A 21,658-nucleotide genomic window follows, 5' to 3' on the forward strand; every position below is an offset into this window, starting at 1 on the left:
TCCAGCAGTGTGTCCTGAGAGCTAGATATTAAAATGAGCCGTCCGTGGGGCTGCAGTCTGGCTCGCTTTACAGCTGGCTATTGGAACGTTCCTGGAATGTTAGCTTGTTTTAATCCTGCAGGTCTAACCCATGAGAATAGGAGCCTCTGCTCCTTCTGGAAAAGAAAAGGGCAGTGCCCCATGGAAGTTGGTTGCTCAGTTGAGCAGCAGATTGAGCTTGGATGAAAGCTATTCTGGGGTGGGGTAACAGGGAATGCACCGCACAGAAGTGTGATCAAGGGGGCATAGACCTGAATTCCAAGTAGAAAACCAAGCAGAGAACTCCTCCTGTTTTCTTTTATCCATCATACAGAAGCTCAATAGACTTTTTTTTTTCTTTGCAAGTCACCTCTAAGGGCTTGCATCATGCCTGCTTATGGGGGAAGCTGAATCATGTTTTGAGGCAAAGCCAGGTCTCCAGGCTTCGAACCTCATGCTTTGATCACTCTATATGCACTTTGGAGATGAGCTAAAGGGGTGTTCAGGATTGGAGAGTGCAGCAATACAGCTTCTGTATCCCAGATCAGAGAAGGGTCATTTCTCTAATGCACACTGGGGTACTGACTGAGGGTGTTTTGTGGCTTTCCTGTAGGACCACCCTATCATAGCAGCATTTTCCAGGCCACAGGTTACAAAGATGCTTTTGCTGAAGAGGCTTTCAATCCTATTCTACTACTCTTCCCCCCCACAGCCACACCTTGGCTATGCCATTTTGCATTGGGCTGCATTATGTAATTTTTTAGCCCCAGCTGTGAGAGAGTTTTACAGGCAAATGGCTGTAATCAGCTGAGTGGTTTCTTTGAGTGACTGAGTGCTCTGAAGTGCAGAATAACAGTGCTCTAAACAATCCTGTTAGTCTCGATGAACCTTGTTGAGCACCCCTTCCACTCTGATGGAGGGAAGTGAGAGCTATCAGCCTCCATTAGCTCTTTAACATTGGCTTAAAAGTCAGCATTAACTAACTTTTAATGACAGTGACTCCAAAGCAACCACACAAGCCATTTTAATTTCTTTGCCTCTGAAACCAGAGGGGAGAAATTCATTGTTTACCAGCTGGGAAGGGTTGAAATCTGCGAAGGATTTATTTTGTGTGTGTGTGTGTGTGTGTGTGTTGAAATCTGCGAAGGATTTATTGTGTGTGTGTGTGTGTGTGTGTGTGTGTGTGTGTGTGTGTGTGTGTGTGTGTTGAAATCTGCGAAGGATTTATTTTGTGTGTGTGTGTGTGTGTGTGTGTGTGTTTTCTGGACAATGGAGCAGAAAATAATTTCTTCTCACCATAATCCTGTGGAGGGATGAGAGAGTCAGGAAGTATCACCAATGTCCATGCACCCTGCTGGGGGTTTGCAGTCACTTTGGCCTGGTAACCTCTCCTTCCTGCAGCTCTGTTTTTAATTTGGCAGGGGAACCCAAAGATCTTAATTCTCATAATATACTTTTCCTCACCTGCCCCTGTCACTCATGCCCTGTCTGCTGTACCTGAAACCCTTCCCCAAAACATGGTGTGGGGTCACTTGCATCAGAGCCTCACACTGCCACCAGGCTTTCCTTGACCCCTGTGCATCCTTTCATTTGACCTTCTGTACCACAGTGACCCTCCTACCGCCAAACTGTCCCCCTAGGCCATAGCTGTCTCCTGTTTAGTGCACTAGACCAACTTCCCCATACCTAGCCATGCACCCTATCCTAATGGTTATGAGCTCCATCAGCCTCCCTCCTCCAAGAGCTTTGCTCCTGAGAATGCCCATTGTATGGGCAGGAAGGGGCACTAACAACTTCACAGGCTAGATCCACAGCTCTGTGCATGAAGTCACTGGAGCCCCCCCACAACCCCTGCCCCCCAAGATCTGTACAGCCCTAGTCAAGGTTGCTTCCCTGTCTCCATTGCTGGAGGCTCAGGATAATTTGTCTCTATCCTGCCTGCTTTTTATTTAAAAAAAATCATGATGACGGCAGAAGCAGGAGCTCTGATTTCCATGGTAACTGTACCATGAGCCTGCCAGGGCAGATGGCTGCCTGCAGCAGCACACAGCTCACTGGGTAAGCCCTTCCCTTTGCCCAGAGCATGGCAAGGAGTCCCAGGGAGAGCAGTGCTGGATAAATTGTGCAGCAGCAACTGTCAAAAGTCCCTGTGTAGGGGGCCCTGTGCTCCCTCAGGACTTTGGAGCACAGGTAGGCTCTTAGTAGAGATGATACGATAGAACGGTGAGAACCAAGAAACCCCTTTGCCTGTCCCATTCAGCGCTCGTGCTAAGCTGTTTCTGAGCAGGAGTGCCCTTAAAGGGGAAAGGCTGCCTGGCTGGGAGAGTCCAGGAGATAAATGTATTAAAGCCTCTGAAGCTATTTTGACTCCTCTGTGTGGTGGTTGAGGTCTTAATTTTCACTTCTCTGCTGTTCTTTCAAAAGCAATGATGCAGGGGTCTGTATGCCTTACATAAGGCCCTTGGTGTGACTCTCAGGCAACCCCCTTGCCTCTTGCCACCCTGCAGGAAAACTGCCCTCCACCGGTAATGCTGTGGTGCCTGCTCAGCCAGCTGTTGCTGCTCCCCTCTGCTGGGTTGCAGACCGATGAGCAGCTGGTGAGTGGAGGAGGCAGCTGCTGGCAGAGAAGCAAGCACAGGAAGGATGGAGAAGGAAGACAGGGTGGGGAAGGGAGCGCCCACAACTATGTCCACGCAGGTATGGGAGCAAGGCTGGTTCTAGCCAGCAGAGGGTGGGGGCTGGCTCTTAAGCCATCTTCCATGACCCAGTATTTACATGGAGCCCACCGCAGGGCAAGCTGCATTGCTTAAGGTTTCCCTTTGCATCCAGTTAGGATGCTGCCTTCAGCCTTGTGCTAACTGTGCCTGCAGGTGCAGCTGTCCTGAGCTCCAGTTCCCAAGCTGGATCTGTACAGGGGGCAGATGGAACTGGTGCTGGGGTGGGGAGCAACTCTATGCAGCAGTTCTGCCCTGAAGTCCTGCTTTGAAGAGAAACATGAATGTGCCTCACTGGCACTATTCTATACGCCTTGTTTTCTTTCTCCTCCTCCCCTGGTGTGTCCATTACCTCTCCCCCATTTTGCACAAAGTGTGCTTCTGGCTTAAGGTATAAGATCAGGCAAAGTGGGGAACTCTTTTCCCCTGGCTGGAGCAGCACAGCGGATCTTTGGAGCCTGTAGTGGGGTATTTCCACTCCAGGGCTTGGGGACATGCCTGTGTACTGTGCTGGTACCTCTCTGAAGCTACTGGTTTGGCCTGCAGACTCTGTCACAAAAAGAAAGAGCCTCTACCTGCTTTGATTGTGATGGAAACTTCAAAAAGGTGAAGGGGGAGAGCCCAAAGTGGAGGAGAGTCTGCAGGGCGCTTGGAACAGTAGCTTTGAGGGATGGAAATCGCTCCATTCGTCTAGGTGCTAGGTTCCTGCAGATGCCAAGTGTTGATAATTTAAATGTCGCCATTTAATTCAGCACTGTCTTTTCTCATGTAATGCGAGAGAAGAGAGGGTCACAGATTGACACAATTTACTTGCAGAGATGGTTCTTTTTGGTGCCACAAGCTGGTGGTATTTGCCTGATAACACTGCTCTCCCCACATGCACAGTTTTTGCCCCTGAGAAAGGGTGGTGGTGCATTCAGCTTAGCCCAGTGGAGCTGAATGGCAACACAACTTCATTTTGAACATCTTTAAAACCTACTGTGAGCAGCCTCTTCTTTTGGTGGCTCACTGGGACAAGTCCCTCCCCATCCTTGGATCTTTACCTGGACATGTCCCATGCTCTAGGGCAAGGCTACTCAACACACAGGCCGCATGCGGCCCATAGTGCATTTGTTTGCGGCCTGTGGTGTGGTTTGAGTTTGGGTTTACGCAGAGCTCAACACGTGGCCCGCGGGTGGGAGCCAATACAAAAAAGTAGTCAATATAATGGTCTTCTGTTGCTATGTGTTTTAGTAGTTAAATTCCTGGATTGTCATTGCTCATTAAAAGTGCTGTCATATGGGTGGAAATTGGGTAAATATTGCATTTTATTAATATCAGCAGAACTGATTTAAATGGGGCCTGCATGTTGTGTGGTCTTGCCTTAATCTTTGTATTCATGCCTGTCAGTGTGAAAGAAGCTATTTGCATATACATTTGCATGTATATGCAACTACTCTTAAGTTGTGGTCTGCAGCATGTGCTGAGTATCATTGTGGCTCTTGGGGCTTGCAAAGTTGAGTAGCTCTGGTCTAGAGTATGTTTACACTAGGAAATTATTTTGAAACAACTACATTCAATTTAACTCCCAATTTTACACAATCAAAATAGCATGTCCCCACTATGGGGAAGCCTCAAAACTAATCCAAGGCAGGCTCCGTTAATGTGGATGCACTACCTCAACTTAGACCTCCAGGAAGCACTAGGGAGTAATCAGTTTGAATTACTCTGGGAAGTAATTATTTCGAAATAGCGGCACTGGAGTGTTGACACGACCACTATTTTGAAATAACTATTTCAAAATTAGTGTCATACCCTGGGAAAAGCAGAAGTAGATTTCAAAATAAGTGGCTTATTATTTCAAAATAACAAGCTTGGTAGTGTAGACATTCCGCTTATAAATTCAACCTAAGGAAGTTATTTCAAAATAATGCCCTAGTGTAGACCAGAGTCTAAGAAGTTCCATGTGTTATAGGAAGAATCCAAATAATCCAATTGAGTTCTTCCCCAGGGAGAGCATATTCCAACCTCTTGTACCCTGAATCAGAGGGAACAGGTGCTGGGTCAGCCCCATCTCTAGCCCAGACTGGAGTCTGTGAGCAGGAGCAGTTTATTTGACACAATAGAGCTGTGTCGCTGACAGTGCTGGGCCAGACAGGCTGACAGGAAGGGGAGCTGTTTATCTGAGCACCTCTTCTGTGTTAAAGGGCAGTAAAATAAACCAAGGAAAAGAAGCCACATTGCTACAAGATACTCACTGCAGTAAGAGACCAGAGAGCGAATGCAGGCCCCGGATTTAGAAAGGAAAGGCATTATTTTTATGCACTGTAACAGCAGCTCTCCGTGGACTCACCCAGCATCAATGTCCTTCATGGCACACATCCCTGCCTCTCCTGCTGCTTCAGTGAGGTGTGCTGCAGTGTAAACAGGTGGCATTTACTGCAGGCTACAACTGGGCGAAGTTGTTTTAATCAAGGCACGGTCATAGCGATAAATAACAAGGTACAGAACTCTGGCACATTCCTATAGTGTGACAGCCAAGGGAAAGTCAGACAAGGAGTCAGGGCTCCTCAAGGACACCATGCCACTCACAGGCACTTTGCTTCCATACCAGAGAAACAGCAAGAGAGAGGCGTTGAGGTTAGTTGATCAGGTGCTGATAGCATCAAATTGGCTCCAGCAGGAGAGGCAGCATCAGGAACAATCCACCTTCCCACAGACCTGGGCCAGACCAACCAGTGGGTGTAGCCAGCACAAGGTGGCGGTTAGTCCAGGGACACGGATGGGAGGGGAATAGCTGTCTGAGGGGAGGGGTGAGTGCATAGGGATGTATGTATGGGGTAGAGCATGGATGGGGGTGAGACAGATGCAATGAGACAGATGTGTGTTTGGCTGAATGGCTGTGGTCATGCGTGCAGAACCAATGGGAGGGTCACCCATCTCTCCAGTATCTCTGCTTTTGCAGCTCATTTCTTCTGCTCCTGATTTTGACATCCCAAGCAAGTCCCATTCTTCTGTTTTCCCTGGCTTCAGAGCTACTGTGACTTTGCACTGCCACTGTCCCATGCTCCTCCCCCCCCCCACACACACACCTCCCCCAACACTCACCCTCTGGCACTGACTGGGAGCAAATGTGATGCTGCAGTGTCACCCAGGCCACAGTAAATAAACACAGTAAATAACCCAGCCCTGAGGTGCTGAATACTCCTCCCAGCTGCACTCAGCTGCCCTCCCCCAATGCAGATAGGCTGCCTGGCTCACCAAACCCACTGCGTGCTCATTGGGGAATGTTAATGCACTAAGAACTCCACCCTCCTGCCTGTCCCAGTCAAGCCTTCTGTCCTCAGCCTGGCCTTCCTACCACACTAAGGAGACTAGGCCTGCTTGCTTTCCCTTGGGGGGAGGGGGGCTCATTTGTGCACCAGCATCAGCTCCCCCACTAGCCTGGCTCAAAGAGGGGTTGGCATTATGGCTGCTTGGAGGGCAGCAGGGGAGCCAATGTATTTTTAATCCCTCACACTTTGTTTTTACTTCATGGGTTTATTTGGTAGCTACAGTGATGGACTGGCCGCTAGAATGGGGGCAGAGTGCAGCTCACATGCCCTCTTCTGTCTTCCCCCACCCCACTGCTCAGTTGCTGGCAGGGCTACATTCAGCCTGAAGCCACACAGCTCAGTAAATAGCATGTTGGCTTGGCTCGCTGTACTTCTGGGGAATGCTGTGCCGCTGCAGTCATGCAGAGCACGGCCCCAACCCACTGGGTTGCTGCCCTGCAGAAAACAATGACTTTTTGAAGGGGAAACAAGTCATGCCCCACACACACCCAGCAGTGTGGGTGTGTCGTTCAGGTGCGTGGCACAGCTAGCACAGCAGGTCAATCAGCATGGAGCTGTGGGTTCCTCCCCTGTGCTGGTTCCAATGCTAGTCCCAAGTCAGGGCAGACCCGCTCGAAAAAACCAACCCTTCCCTGGTGGCAGGATGCGTGGCGCTCCCCAGACCACATGCATCCTGCCTCCATTGCTCCTCAGCCACTTGGGGAGCACTGTACTTGGTGCTGCTCCCTAGTTCATCTAACACTTCTGCATCTGGACCCAGACACCCTCCCAATTGAGCCACCCACACCCATCCTGCTGCACCTCTCCCCTGTAGCTGGAGGGCCCCCCACTCTGGATCCCTCACTGAGCCACCTGCACCTAGAGGCCTTAAATCCCCTCGCCCCTCACCTGGATCCCACATTAGGACCCTGCTGGGCTGAACCTACTTTCCCCCTGTGTGCTTGGGAAGAGGGGCCAAAGCCCCAGGGTCTTTAGGGGTAGATGCAGCCCTTGTACTGGGTCTGGAGTAGTCTCATGAGTGAGTCATGTCGGGGGGAGGGAGCAGTGCTGAGTGACCGCCCACAGGCCTGTGCAGACTCCTCACTGCCATGTGGGAGCTGTCACATCTATTTATTAAGAAATAACATTTGCAGCTTTTTATTGTTTCACTTTTTTTTTAGGGGGGGGGGAGAGGTTTGGTAGAGAAGGCCTTCAAGTAATCACTGGCTGATGCCACCCTGAGGCTTGCACTGCAGCAGAGCTGAGCCCATGGATGACTGTCCTGCAAGCTCAAATAGCTTTAAAAGCTTACGGTTCACTGCACCGTTTGAGCTTAGTAGTGACAACTGCCAAGTGCTCATCAGCTGGCAGGTTAATGCCAGGTGAATTGGGGCCCTCCAGAGAACAGCCCCTCCACCCTGAATGCAGCCTATCCACATCCAAACCCATCTGGTGTGCTTTGAGCCTCTTTGGGTGTGTGCATGTGTGAGCGAGAGCAAAAGCGAGATGAGCCTGTAAGTAAGTGCCAAGTACAAGTGGTACTGCACTTGGACAGAGCCATGCTTTGGCTGCCTTTGTAAACACTGTGGTGCTGGGTACCTGTTAAACAGGTTCAGCAGCCCACCCACAAGGTGGCTGAATTTCAGTGATGGGTGGGGTGAGAGTGGACAGTATAAAAGCCCTTTGCTACCACCAGTGGCATTAGTCTAGCACTGACTTCTCTTTCCCTACCCCTTTGCTCCATGCAGGTCATGCATCAGCAGCTGCTGGCAGGGGAAGTGGGTGTGTGAGAGACCATCCAGCTGTGAACTGACAGCCTTTGAGGTTGGAAACCAGTTTCACTAGACTTTAACCCCTTCACTGTGAGCATCAGCCTGGCCTTTGTGCTGTTCATGCTCTACCCTGGGGCTGCATTTTCCCCTTTGCATATTATTCCCCCCCCCCCCCCCCAGGGTGGAGCTGATGCAGTTAACCCAGCTGTCTCACTTTCTACTCCTCACCTCAGGTGCCCTATCTGTGACCTGGACTAATGACACAGCCTGCCTTTGGGATAGGCTGAGACCCACAGTGAAAAGTGCTACAGAAGCACTAGGCTGAGCCTCTCACTTGGTTTAACTGGAGAGCTACAGGATTGAAGTCCCGCCCTCCCCCCCTCCTCTATTACTATTAAAGTCTGCTGGAACCTGATGTCCAGTGTCAGCTCCACTCCCCTCCCTCCCTCCCCTGCACAATTCACCCCCCATGGGAATGCTGCAGGGCCAGCAGACCAGCTTTCATTAGCCACTTAGGAATTTCCAGCATGAGGCTGCTCCACGTGTTCTCAAGGCCAGGAGATGGGAACAGAGGTTTTCCAGAAGGGTTCCCCAGAGTAGCTTGTTCAACCACATGCATAAGCCCCTGCATGTATAGAATGCCCCTCCTCCCAGCTGCCTCTTTAATTAATCCCATGGAGACTACATGCATCTCCGGGGGTCATGCACAAAGAGCTGGCAGGCTGGAACATGCTGGTGTACAAAGAGTTAATGCTTCAGGGCGCACAACTCTCCAGTGGGTGCCTGTTAGTCCATCCAGGCATCAGCACTGTCCCCCTGTGGCACACTGTCTTATCTCCTGTACTCTGTGCTATGGGAAGCCAGGCCCCATATCTGATACTCAACCAAGGTCAAAAGACAGCGCTCAGCATTCACACACTCAGCCACAAGCAGACGAAAGGTGCGGGGCGGGGGGGGGGGGGGGGGGGGGGGGGGTGAGAGGGAAGAGGAGGAACAGATGACACCCAGCCCCTGCACTGTGACCCAGCTGAAAGGGCAACTCCCCTGCCTTGCTCCTTGGGGCAGCAGCAATAGCAGCAGCAGCAGTAGTGAGTGAACTCACCACAAAGTTAGGGTTTGGCAGCTGCACATGAGGCTGGTTGGCTCCCATGGCAACCAAGGAAGTGCAGGCCTTTGCTTCTGCACTGCACACATTCATTGGCACTGCCTGGGCAATTTCCCTTGGCAGCAGGAGAACAATCCCGTTCCCCAGGCCCACCTCCCACGCTCTCAAAAATCTCTTGATAAAAGTGGTTCACCGCCACCTCTGTCCTGGCACAATGGGTCTGTGCACCCCCAAGCCCCAGTGGCCTTCCCGAAGGGATGCTGAACCAGAGGTGGGGAAAGCAAATAGGGATGCCTGAGGTCTGTGGTGACTGACCCTGACTCCAGGAGAAGGGAAAGCCAGGAGATGGCAGGCAGGCTACTGAGCATGAGATGCACTAGCAGTTGGCTCCAGCAGCTCAGAGCTGGAGCACAGGATGGAAGCAGGAGTCTCCCTGGGGTCTCTCTCTCAGTTCAGTTCTGTCTCCACTGCTGCTCGTTAGACCCCAGAATGTTCTTGTGCATGAGTGGGAGGCCACCCCACCCCAGCCCTGGGGCTTGGGCTCCTGCAGGCCAGGAAAGCCGTTGCTCTTCAGCAGTATTGGATCCGGTCAGGTAGCAGCACTGGATCCTCACCAGGGCCTCAGAGCTGGTGGCAGGGTTGCTACGGCAGCTCAGGAAGCTTGGGGCCTATAAGATGGAGTTTCCCACCCATTTTCAATACTCGATGCCGGTGTTTCTGTCCAGCTGGTGTTGCCGCTGCAGGAGGCTGCTCAGTGGTAATGGACCTGTTCCTCCAGTACAGGCCCAGTTCTGAATTCACCCTCCACAGTCTCCAGCTCTGTCTCAAAGCTCTGTGGACCGCCCTCCTCGCTGTTCTCCACTGGCTCCAGCCGGTTGCCCATTGTGCCATAGGACTGGTGAGCTGGGGAGGCCGCTGGTGTGAGGCTCAGCTCTGGCTCTTGCAGCACTGTGGCCACGAACATCTGGGGCACAAAGCAGACAAGGGGCTAGCAGCGAGGTGGACATGCTGTGCGCTTGGGCTGGGAAAGAGACCCCTCCACACACACTCAGAATCCAGGCTGGCTGAAAGCCGGGGTTTGATTGGCAGTGAGGCTGGGGCATCTGAGCGTGTTACCTTCCATCCACAAGAGCTGCGCCCCAGGCGATGAGAGGCCGTGCCGGGGTGGAGGCACGTCTGGGGAGCTGTAGGAGCCTCAGGGCAGGGCATTCGTGGTTTGTTGTGTTAGAGTGTTATTCACTGCACAAAGCTGACTCCCACAGCGAGGCGACTGGGGGGTGAAGGGCTGGGGAGTGGAAATACTCACATTTGAGTTGGGGGTTGAGGAGATGCTGCTTCTTTCTGTGTCGTTGAAGGCCCCTTCTGACTGCTCAGACATCTGTGACAGGCGGGGGGAGAATATGCAGCAGTCAGGGAAAGAAGGAGCAGTCGTGGGGGCAAACCCCAGGACCACATTCTGCTGCAGCACTTGGAGATGATGGAGAGGGAGGGACCATGGTTGCGGCCACTGACGTTGCCTAGCTGCCAGCTAGGATTCACTCAACTGACCAGAGTCCCTGCTCAGAGGCAGCCCCACGACGGTTGATTTTACAGCTGCAGTTCTGGGTTATCGGTGGCCATGAGGCAGGAGACTAGGGTTTGCTGGGAAGTGACTTGCACCTACCAGCACAATGGAGCTCAGTGCAGGGTCCCCCATTGCTGCCTATGGTGGGACCCAGAGCCTGTCTAGCTAGGCCACTGCAACTGCACCACCAGGGCGCACGCACGCACACACAAAGCTGGTGATGGTGAATAGCCAAGGGAGATGCTCCCTGAAGATCCAGGGGAGTCAGTCCTGGGTCTGCGCCAGGTGCAACTAAATCCTCAAGCACCTCCGTGAATATTTAACCCTGAGAGGCAAGACCCAAACTGAACTGAACTGAACTAACAGGGACAAAGCGATGCTGAGTCAGGTCCTGAGAACAAAGGGGCTGCTTCCGTCTCTCACCTGGTAGCTGGAGGGCTTCCTTGGCTGCAGCTTCTTCAGACACAGGCCAAAGAAAGAGAAGAGGATGCAGGATAGAAGAACCACGAAGGTAAAGAGGGTGATGGGGCGGACGGGACCTAGAACAGAGAAAAACAACCAGGCAGCACTGAAGTCTGCATTGGAGTCCACCAGCTCCATTTCCTACCAGCCACAAGAACTTCTGAGGGCCAGCCAAGCTCTCCCCCTCAGCTGGCCAAGCCCTCCCCCCACACGGTGAGTTCAGTTGAGATCTCCCCAACATAACCCTTTCCCCATTTCCTTTCTCCCTGTTTCCCCACCCCCCTCCTCCTGTTCCTGACAAGGAGAGGGTCACTATCTAGCGGCTTGTCCCTTAGTGAAGTGAGCCCTGATGCAGATAAGGTCTAGGCCAGGGGAGTTCTAGCCCTGAGGCCACCCTACCTAGGCGCAGGACAGAGAAGAAGAGCAGCCAAAACATGCAGAGGATGGGTGCCACCACCACCTGGCTGACGGCCGCCGAATGGATGCGCTGGTTCAACTTGGTGGGGATGTACACGTAGTAAATGTTGTAGCGATCGACCATGTGCTTCAGCAGCATGTAGAGCAAACCTGAGCCAGGAGGATGAGAGGGTCAGCACAGGTGCCTCCACTGGACAAAGCTGGGGGAGGGGGAGGAGAGCGAGGAGAGAGCACCATGGCTAAGAGAGGAGATGAGGGCCTGGGGAGAACAGTCCATAAAATCAAGGAGAACAGTCCATAAAATCAATGCCAATGGTGACATTTTGGACCAAGGGATTCGGCAGCTGATCCCTGCTCAACTCTGTACCCTGGGCTGGTTCCCCAGTCACTGCAGGCGGGGGTGGGGGATTCAGCAGGAGGCCAATGAGCCCAGACAGAGCTGCCTTCTGATGATCATCTCACCTCCCGAAGAGACAAACACACTCCCTTGGGGAACATGGGTGTGGGTGAGGCGGCTTCCAGTGCTGGGGTTGGGTCCAGAGAAGAAGGTGAGGGGGCCAGGCTGGGAGCACACAGGCCTGGCACAGACACTCACCAAAGGGGACAATGATGGGGCAGGTGATGCTGTAAGTCATGACGACAGCAAAGATGCAGCAGGTCCAGGCGTACTCCAGCCCGAACTGGAACTCATAGGCTTGGCTCTAAGGTGCAAACAACAGCAAAGTTACCTTGGTGCCTCCAGACTAGTGTTTCTGTGTGACAGCATCAGCTGGAGACTTCAGCTGAGACTGGGGCACCTTGTGCCGGGTGCTGTACAAATGCACAGTGGAGACAGCCCCTCTCCCAGCGAGCTCGCACTCAAGATGGACAGATGCAAGGCAGAGAAAGGACGTATTGTCACCACACCACAGAAGGGGAACTGAGGCAATGAGAGATGACAGGCTTTGTCCCAGTTCAGCCAGGGAGCCTGTGGCAAACCAGGAACTGACCCTGGCTCTCCCAGCCCATAGCCTTCTCCGCATCCCCACACTTCCCCACATCTCTTCCAGGGCCTGGCAGCAACTCCCAGTCCATTATGCTTCCCTTTTTCCTTTATAATCCACCCAGTTAACACAGCAAAGCCATTGCCCACTGACCATGGAGAGGATTCTCCTTCAGAGCTCGGTGCTGCTGCGTCTCACATAGACGACAGTGTCGCCACAGAGTGACAGGAGGTACCCTGCTGCCTTCCTGCCCGCCCCAGAGGGACTGGAACTAAATCCAACCCCCTGCAGCAGCCTCCAGCCCCAGCTTCCTGGGTCTAAGAAGTTGAGTTTCTGGCCAGGACACTGGTGATGGGATCTGGCGGGTCTGTGTCCCTGGGAGGGGTGTGGGTGTGGATGTGCAGGGAGTGGAGCCACGTACCCGCTTGATGTGGAGCCGCTCTGGCTCAGACTTGGCAAAGAAGAGGCGGGCTGCGTAGACGATGAGGTTGGGGATGCGCAGCAGCTCCATGGCCGTCCCAATCAGGCTGGATGTGATGACGTAGTTGACAAAGAAAGCGCCGTTATCCGGAAGGAAAACGCACCTGCTCCCAGAAACAAGAAGGAGGGAAGAGAATGAGACGTGCCCCCGGCAGATGGCCGAAGAAGAGCTGTGCCAGGCTCATGCCTGAAGCACTCCAAGCTGCTGCCCAGCGTGCAGGGGGTACAGCTGCACGACTGCTAGGTCCAGAAGCTTAGAGCCCCGTCTGCTCAGGGGATTGCTCAGAAATGGAGGCCAAAACATGGGGCGTCCCAAAACAGTGCAACCAACACACAGAAAGGGCACAGTGCAATTCTCCTGCCCCTCTACACACCCAGCTATGCATGCAGCTCCCCCTAGCTCCAGCGTGTACATCCCAGCACAAACAGGGCTCCACACTGCTCAGGCCTGCTGGTACTCACTGGAACTTGATATTTGCCTCATCCAGGAAGTGAATGTCAAAAAGCCAGTGGAAGAAAAGATCTAAACTGGATGAGAGAAGGGAGAAGAGGTGCTGGTTAGACGTGTGTGACACAGACAGGAGTCTCTCTCGCACACTCACAGCGAGCAGGAAATTCCTTGTACCGCACCTCTACCCTGCCCATCGCTGGGACTATGTCTAGTCTACATCGATCTATCAGAAAAAGATATGCAAATTGTGGAGTGCAATTTGCGTACTTTTTTCCAATAGTTTTTTCGGAAGAGGCTTTTCCAAAATTTGGCCTGTCTACACTGGGCCAAATTTCGGAAAAGCCTCCTCTTTTGGAAGAGCCCTTCTTCCTCGTGGAATGAAGAAGACAGGGCTTCTGAAAGAGTGTGTCTGCTCTTCGGCAAAAAAAAGCAGAAGAGCAGACGCGTTCCCTGGGTGTGGCAGAGTTTTTCCGGGATACCTCTGGTATCCCGGAAAACCCCGGTAGTGCAGACATAGCCTAAGCTTCCCTTTGGCACAGGGCCTGCCCTGGGGGTGGAAGCATGTTGTGCTTTGGCATTGTGCACATAGCAACAATACAGATCCTAATCAAGGCCAGTCTGTGAAGGAACAGCTGGTGCACATGGTGTGGATTCTGGCAAACCCTGAGGTGGCACTTATGGAAGGACTTGGTTACAAGACCTGGGAGGGACTCCACACAAAAAAGGTCAAACCTATGAAGGAGCCTAGTCAAAAGCTGACAGGAGTGGTTGCTGCTTCTGCACCACACTCTCGTCTTGATGCTTTGGTCCCTTTGAACATCTCTGGCTGCACAAGGCATCTCTAGCTGCGGGGCCTATGCCCCAGCACAGTCAGAGTCCCTAGACAGCAGAAAGCTGTCAGCATCTGGGCTCTGACAGAAGGATCTCTGGGCTCTGACCAGACCCGGCTGTTAGGACAACCCTTTGCCCCCAGCCTAGGATCCTGAACTGGGCACAGCTTGAGGAGAGCTGAGAACAAGGTTCCTATGCACACCTGGCTAAGGAGTCCCTTGCAGATCAGCTGGACAAGAGGAGCTAATACCAAGGGTCATTTGATCTAGCTCATACTCAGGGAGGAGAGGGGCTGGACAGTGGAGGTCCTTGGGCTGAGAGGGTCATCCGGGGAGAGTTTGGGGACAGGAAGGTCCCAGGAACAGACAATTCCCATGCTGAGAGAAAAGAAGTGAGTGCTTTCTGGCTAACAGGCGGGAGAGCTGAGCCTCAGCTGACGTCACTGCAAGCAGCTGTGCTGCTTTTGCCATTTCTGTCTGATGCACTGTCAATCAATTAGACCAGGCAGTTCCCTCGAGGGAGATGCTTCCTTCTCTCTCAAAAACAAACTGGCCCACTAAACCTATAGGCCAGGCCAAGGAGCAACTACACAGAGAATGGCGAACAAGCAGCTATTGATTTGCAAGATCCTGTTTGAGGGGGTGCTGGGCTGGGGCAGTCCTCCAGAGGAGCCCCAACACTGATGCCCCCTGGAATAGGCAGGGTTATTAAAGACACTCCTGCGCATTGCCCAAGAGTCAGGGAGCTCATCTTGGCATCCTGGTCAGTTTCCACCTGGGCAATTCTGTGCTTCCTATCTAATTTCCTGTTATGTCTCAACCAGGATACACTATACTTCCCTTGCTGCCTTAACTGGTGGATAGAACTGTTTAGTGCTTAGAGCAGCTGGGTTCCCTTCCAGAGACAGCTGCATTTCAGTGGTGGATGAAATGATCCTGACACACACAGGGTGTGTCTAGACTACTGAGTTTTTTTCGAAAAAACTTCACCTGGCTGTCACGTTCTTCTGAAATTAAATCAAAAGAATGTGGCGTTTTTTTCAACATTGGTAAACCTACTTTTACCAGGAAGAACGCCTTTTTTTCCAAAAGAGCTCTTTCAAAAAAGGCATTCTTGAATACAACCAGGGCTTTTTTGAAAGAGTGTGTCCAGATTGCCTGGGTGCTCTTTTTCAAAAATGTGGATTGCTTTTTCAAAACCCTTGTGGCTGTCTATACGATCTCTTTCGAAAGAGGCTTATAGTCTAGACGTACCCATCGTTGCTGTAAAATACTTTGGGATTGATCCGTCAGGATGAAGAGCTCCAGGGACATATTTGTAATTCCCACTCTACAGGAGTATGCACATGGACTGTACCTGGTCAGCCCCAGTGAGGGGAGGATGATCACCATGAACACCAAGAAGAAGTAACACTTATGCATCGTGACCTGATTTTCATTCGACCTACAGAGAAAGGAAAAGATCTTTATACATTTTGGAGGCAGAAGAGAAACTGGAAGGAGAGATGCCCTACCGGAGCGGTCAACAAAGGCTTCCCTTGTCGACCGCACCGTGTCTAGACTGCCGCGCTGTGCCGGATCAGCTGATCGTCGGCACAGCACAGTGGCCATTTTTATTTTAATGAAGCAGGGATTATTTAAATCCCTGCTTCTTTGACTATGCAGAATAAACTATTTTACATGGCTCCATCGACAGAGCCATGTAGTCTAGACATAGCCTGACTGAGGAAGGTGCGGATTCTTTCCCTAAACTGTGAAGAAGCCCCGGCATGGGAGCAGGGTCTGGTGATGCCATCTGGGGAGCTCCCTGCCCTTCCAATCCTACTTTCTCTCTCTCTCTAAATCTCACTACTTCCCACTGTAGTATTTGCAGCTGGAAAACTGACTGTAGCTCGCAAGCAGCAACTGCCAGCTTTACTACTCACCCACGAATCACGGCTGGATTGCCAGCTCAAAACATTCAGTGCTGGAGCCTGGAGGCTCACATGCTGTGCCGGGGGACGGGATATGGCCCTTGCAGGGGATGCCCATGGGAGGACCATGGCTGGGGGACACTGGCTGGCTTGGGCCACCTGCAGGGGGTACTGTTAGCGGGGTATTGTGAATAGAGCAGAGAGGAATACAGCTGGACAGCCACAGTGGGACTGCTGATTACAACCATGGGGAGGCATTAGTGGAGCCCAGGGGCAGGTTTAACGCAGATAAAGGGAGAAGAGAGGGGACTCCATTGGCTAACTAAAGGGGGTTCATCGGGGGGCAGCTTTGAGAACCCCTCTGTTAGCAGGTCATTTTTAAAAAGGAAGATGCCTGCACCTCCATCCACGGAGGCATGGAAACAACTGTGCAGGGGCCCATTCAGCTTCACTTGTTCTACAGCTTTGGAAATTCAGGACCTGTCTGCACCATAACTGAGTGCCCTCGAGTGGAGTGAAGCACTTGTGTGTGCAGATGCCAGGGGGCTGCTGAGGCAGCCCCTAGCACAGTAACATGGCCAGCGCAGACAAGGGCAGAGGGAGCGATCTCTCAGGGCATGGAACTGCCTCCTCAGGGATTGACTGGTGGCCTGTTTTGCCTAGACTGGACGGTAGCCTGGGGACTGTAGGGACCAAGACCAGCCTGATGCCTGGAGATGGACTAGAGCAGTGTTTCTCAACCTTTTTTTATAAAGTACCCCTTTAAAAAAATTATAAGTACTCTCAATACCTACAGTTTTCAGACACAATTTCTTTTCTACCATTGCAACAATGTTCGTCTGAACAACTTAATCATAGCAGGGCAGGCGATGAAATTTTTGGGTATAAAAAGTACAAAAATAATAAAGCGCTGTAAAACTTAAAACAAAAATTCAGTTTTCGCCAAATTTCAGTTTTGTTGACGTACACCCCCAGATTTCTCGAGTACCCCTTCTCTCATCGGACACAACCCACGAAGCTCATGATACCATCTACCTGTATTTTTAGTCTTTAAGGTGCTGCTAGACTATTCATTGTTTTTGAAGTTTTTCCAGTTACAGACTAACTCAGCTACCCTTCTGAAGCTCCTGAGGGGAAAGGCAGGCCCCAGGGGGAAAGGTCAGAGTGCACAGGTGGCGAGTTACCTGGTCCAGTGTGACTCGAAGAAGGCGGAATAGTACACGACAAAGGGCAGGAACACAGAGAAGGCCCAGAGCAGCAGCGTGGGGAAGAATTGGGTGAGGACAGGATTCTGGGGAGAGGAGAGACCGGAGACAAGCTTAGGACCCTGCTGGGCTGGTGGGAGGGCAGCTGGGATAGTCATTCCGCACTGGTGGGAAGGCGAGACTGAGGACAGAAGTCTTGACTGGGACAGAGCAAGCACCCAGGCCCCTAGCTACAGCTCACAGGCTCACTGGAGAGGAAGGGGCTGGCTTCATGGCAGCTCTGGAGCAGCCCAGCACTTGTTACAGTCTGTAATGGTCCCCCCACACTCACAAAGCTGCCTTGTCCCTTGGGGTCCCCACGCTCCCCAGGCAGTGATCCCATACCTTGGTAGTCACGCATACCAGACCTCATACAGAAAGCCAGAGCCCGAGGACACCTCCATCAGGGACATGTGGCTGCCAACCAGCTGGGTTCTCCCCTTCCCAAGATGACAGCCATTGCACTCATGGAGCAGGGAAGAGGCATGGCCCTCCTCTTCTCGGGGGGCAGAGAGACAGGGCACACCGCCCCCTTCTCAAACTAGCATGGAAATGGGTAATCCCCTAGGCAGGTCCCTGAGTCGGGGGAATCAGCTACCTTGAGGCTCTCCACCGGCTGTGTCACGTTGAACATGTCTATGGTGTTGACGACGATGGCAGGTGTGGTGAGGAAGAAGAGGAGGATGAAGAGGCAGAAATTGAGCAGGACAAATCGCACCCACCATGATGAGCCACGGACAGATAAATTCTCCCTGTGAGAGAACAGAGTATCCAGCAGGTGGAGCACAGGGAAAAGCAAGCAAGTGTGGTGACTGGGGTCTCCCCACTTCAGAAGCCTGATCCTCCAGCTCCCTCCCATCTGCCCCTTACCTTCCTCCCACACCACCCACATCCTTTCAGACTATTCCAGGACTTCTGCTTTTGGGTTTCTCATCCCACCCCATCTCAACACCACCAGCCCCTGCAATGACCCACCCGTAACAGGTACTGGGGGCATCCCCAGGGACCTGGAGAGCCAGCACAATGGGTTCTCTGTGTCCCCTGCAATGAGCTCTGGATTCACCAATGCCAGGGAAAGCCTGGGAGACACTGTTTTCCCCTCCCTTGCCTGGCCCAGCTGAGACTTGCAAACTCGCTGCACTGGTGTCACTGCTCAGACTCTGCAGAGGGAACTTCTCAGACAAGGATCAGAGAGAATTAAACCCTTGGAGCCACCTCATGCCTGGTGCCCTTCCATCGAGCTGTGCGGGGATTTACCAGATGATGTCACTGGGGGCGGGAGCATAGCGGACGCCCCAGCTGTGGGACTTTACCACCGTGGTCACAGAGGATTGCTGAGGGTGCCTGCGGCAGTGGATGCGGCTGTAATCCTTCAAAATCCTACAGGAGAGAGGAGGCAGAGGAGACCGTGACTCATGGGACAGATTCCTGCTCCCACATTTGGCTACGGCTACACTACGAGCCTCTTGCAGAAGAGTAAATGCAAATGGAGTGCTCATTTGCATTTCCTCTTCCTTTCCCTTTTGTGCAAGAGCCATTCTGCCTCAAAAAATGAGGTATACAGGATTTTGCGCAAAAGTTTTTTTTTGCATAAAATGGACCCATCTACACTGCTTGTTTTTGCGCAAAAATCTCTTCAGCAAAAGCATCGGCAGAGAATATGCAAATGACAGCGCAACAAATGCTAATGAGCGCTTCATTTGCATGGTCTCTGCTGACAAAAGGCTGCAGTGTAGACATAGCCTCAAAGGTCACTACCTCTGCTGATATGACAGGCAGAGTCAACCTGAGACAGAACAACCATTTGGGTTTAGCTGACTGAACATCAGCATCCACACAGAACTCCTGGATGGCTTCAAAGTGCCAGGGCCACTGACAGTCCCACCCCCGGATCTGGGATGGACAGGAACAGACTAACGATCCCTGGTCCCAAACCCAGCAGGGGAAAGAGCTAGAGAGGCCAAAGCTGCCCAGAGCTGTGTGCATTTCTGGTTAATTTCCCATGGGGAGGAGGAAATGTGTAGGGGAAAATTATTTTCAGCCTGCCCAAGGGGCCATTCCTAGCTAGCAGGGCCTCAGCCCAGCTCTCTCAGGGGCCAGCACTCACACTGCAGTCATCCTCTCGTCCTGGAAAGTGACGAAGGCCATGTCAAGACGCTTGAGCGTGATGCGGTTGCGCTCAGCATTGAACTCATCGGTCAGTTTCTCCTCCAGCTCCCCGTAGTACTGCTCAGCATCCACCTGAAGGGGGAGAAGAAAGACCATGTTAAAACAGAGCTCTCTTCTCAGAGGGGTGGGGACTGACATCCCAGCCAACCACCAGGGATGAAATCTGGGGGCTGCCACATCAACTCTTGGATTGCTTGCTGTGGGCCAGGGGCTGAGCAAGTGGCAAGAGGGGATAGGAGGAGCTGGTTTGGTTCATCAAAACTCCTCCTTCACCCATGCAAAGGAAATAAGGATTCCAAGAAGGACCTGGGGCCTGTGGTCCAAACTAGGGCAGGCGATGCATTCCTGCAGCACCTAAGGAGGCACTGTTTGGGAACCATGCTGAAGAAGCTGAAACTACCACTACCACACGTATGTATAACTCCAGCATCACTGGGCTAAAGGCTATTGGGTGCTGGCATCTGGCTCCCACACTATCCACCCTCTCCCTAAAAAAACAGGGCAGAAACAAGGGACACTGAGCCATAAGGTCACTACATCCTCCTCCTTCAGATTGCTCCTCCGGACTCATGCCAGCCGTGGTGCCTATGCAACACCAGCTAGTGACTGATGCATAGAATGCTGGAGAGAACCTGCAGACATACCTATGGATTTTAAACCTTCCTCTCTCTGGTTGTGTCCCTCTCTCACCATGCAGAGGTATCCCCTGTCTTCTTAGGCCACTGTCCTGAATAGAGCTGCTCTGTGTGGGCAGGGTCTAGCCTGGTGCACATTGTGATCTGCCAGTGAGGAGTAACTTGTAGGATCTTTGCTAGTCAGGGCTTATATTTTTCTGTGGGCATGTTCAGCACCTAGTGCAAAGGGGCCTGGATAATGATTGTGCAGAAAGAGATATTAAGAAACAGTGTTCAACAGCTTACTCAGGATGCACAGCCACTGTGAATCAGCAGTGGTGGGGACGTGCCCAGAGATGTGTGTGAGAATGAGAGGGACTCTGCATCATTTTAGGCTCCCCAGGCAGACGCAGCTTGCAAAAGCACAACCCTGTCAAGGAGACAGCTGTCTGGGTTGGAACAACAGCTGCAAGCAGCCATTTGTGCCACTAGAGGGCAGTAGCGGGCAAGTGTTCCCTAAATACACCATTCAGGCTCCCATCAGTGTGGGTGCTGGGGTCTGGCTGCCCCTTAACCTCACTAATGCTCTGGGTTGTTTACTGATCTGTGGACAGCTGCTCTTGCGCTGAGGGTTCCTTGGCAATCTCAGCAGCGGTGAGGTGCTGGAGCCTCCTTTCTCCAGAGTGCATGGTGGGAAGGAGCCTGGGGAGCAGCACAGCTCAGACGCTGTCACAGGAGCACAGCAGCAGGAGGGACGGAAAATCAGGAGAGACTCTTCCCATCCGGTCGCTGTGGGCCAGTGTTACCTCTTCGAAGGCGCAGCCACGGCAGCAGAAGAGGCGGGCACAGGGGTGAGTTTTAATCATGATTTTCCCCTCTTTCTGTGCCTTGGTGGTAAAGTAAAGTCGTCCCTTCATCGCCTTGCGCCTGCCAAGAATGGGATCGGAGAGGACACTTCAGGAGGCTTCCCAGAAAAGGGAGCAGCTCCCCTAATTTGCTGGAAAGGAGCCTTTCTTCCATCTATACCCAGATGCTCCCCGTGTCCTCCATAGCATGCTCCACCCCAGCATGCCAGGCCATGAGTACCCCAGACATCGCATGGTGGACAGGGACAGAGGGGGGATGCCTGGTGGGCCCATGCTGCTAGGCATGCTCCTCCTGGCATGAGGGCTTGGTGAAATGCCAACACTAGGAGGGGCCAATGCTCACTGGCACTAGACCTCAGGGACCCCAGGCACAGCCTGCCAGACAGGTAAGGGCAACAGGAACCTCAAATAAAGAAGCCAAAGCTGTCCAGGGAGGCCTGTGCTATGTGACTTTTTTCCCACCAGCCCCGGGACTCCCGAGGCCATATGGACGGAGTGGGGGTGCTCTGTCCTTTTCCCGGCTGATGATGGCTGAGGAGACTCCTGCAGAGGCAGTGCGAATGCAGACTCTTGGAGCCCGTCAGTGGGTGATGTGCAGGCACAGCGAGAGAGCTCCATGCAGCTCCTAGGGAGGTCACAGCCACAGCACAGACTCACCTCTCTGCATCCAGCTTCATCAGCTTGCGAACGTCAAAGCAGAACTGGACACTGGTGACAGTACAACTGGGATAGGCCTCGCTGTGGGCACAGACAGACAGACATG

The 21,658-nt window shown here is 52.6% G+C and overlaps 1 protein-coding gene across 10 annotated transcripts in view; it reads right to left on the bottom strand.

The window, feature by feature from the left end:
* Nucleotides 1-5,158: 5,158 nt before the first annotated feature.
* The window catches only part of TMEM63C (transmembrane protein 63C), a 75,683-nt gene continuing 59,183 nt past the window's right edge, over nt 5,159-21,658 (bottom strand). For all 10 annotated transcript variants that reach the window (XM_075926800.2, XM_014570817.4, XM_006117793.5 and 7 more), the window contains 14 exons: nt 21,553-21,633; nt 20,836-20,956; nt 19,354-19,487; nt 18,504-18,626; nt 17,845-17,998; nt 17,187-17,293; nt 15,447-15,533; nt 13,271-13,336; nt 12,750-12,912; nt 11,941-12,046; nt 11,328-11,495; nt 10,890-11,005; nt 10,209-10,280; nt 5,159-9,866 (listed from right to left, as the gene is read on the bottom strand). In XM_075926800.2, coding sequence (XP_075782915.1) covers nt 9,654-9,866; nt 10,209-10,280; nt 10,890-11,005; nt 11,328-11,495; nt 11,941-12,046; nt 12,750-12,912; nt 13,271-13,336; nt 15,447-15,533; nt 17,187-17,293; nt 17,845-17,998; nt 18,504-18,626; nt 19,354-19,487; nt 20,836-20,956; nt 21,553-21,633 — 1,711 coding nt within the window. In that variant the 3' untranslated portion in view covers nt 5,159-9,653. The remainder of the gene's footprint in view (nt 9,867-10,208; nt 10,281-10,889; nt 11,006-11,327; nt 11,496-11,940; nt 12,047-12,749; nt 12,913-13,270; nt 13,337-15,446; nt 15,534-17,186; nt 17,294-17,844; nt 17,999-18,503; nt 18,627-19,353; nt 19,488-20,835; nt 20,957-21,552; nt 21,634-21,658) is intronic.

The sequence above is a fragment of the Pelodiscus sinensis genome, chromosome 5, assembly GCF_052426305.1.
Source record: "Pelodiscus sinensis isolate ZL-2025 chromosome 5, ASM5242630v1, whole genome shotgun sequence".
In the NCBI taxonomy this organism is placed as follows: domain Eukaryota; kingdom Metazoa; phylum Chordata; order Testudines; family Trionychidae; genus Pelodiscus; species Pelodiscus sinensis.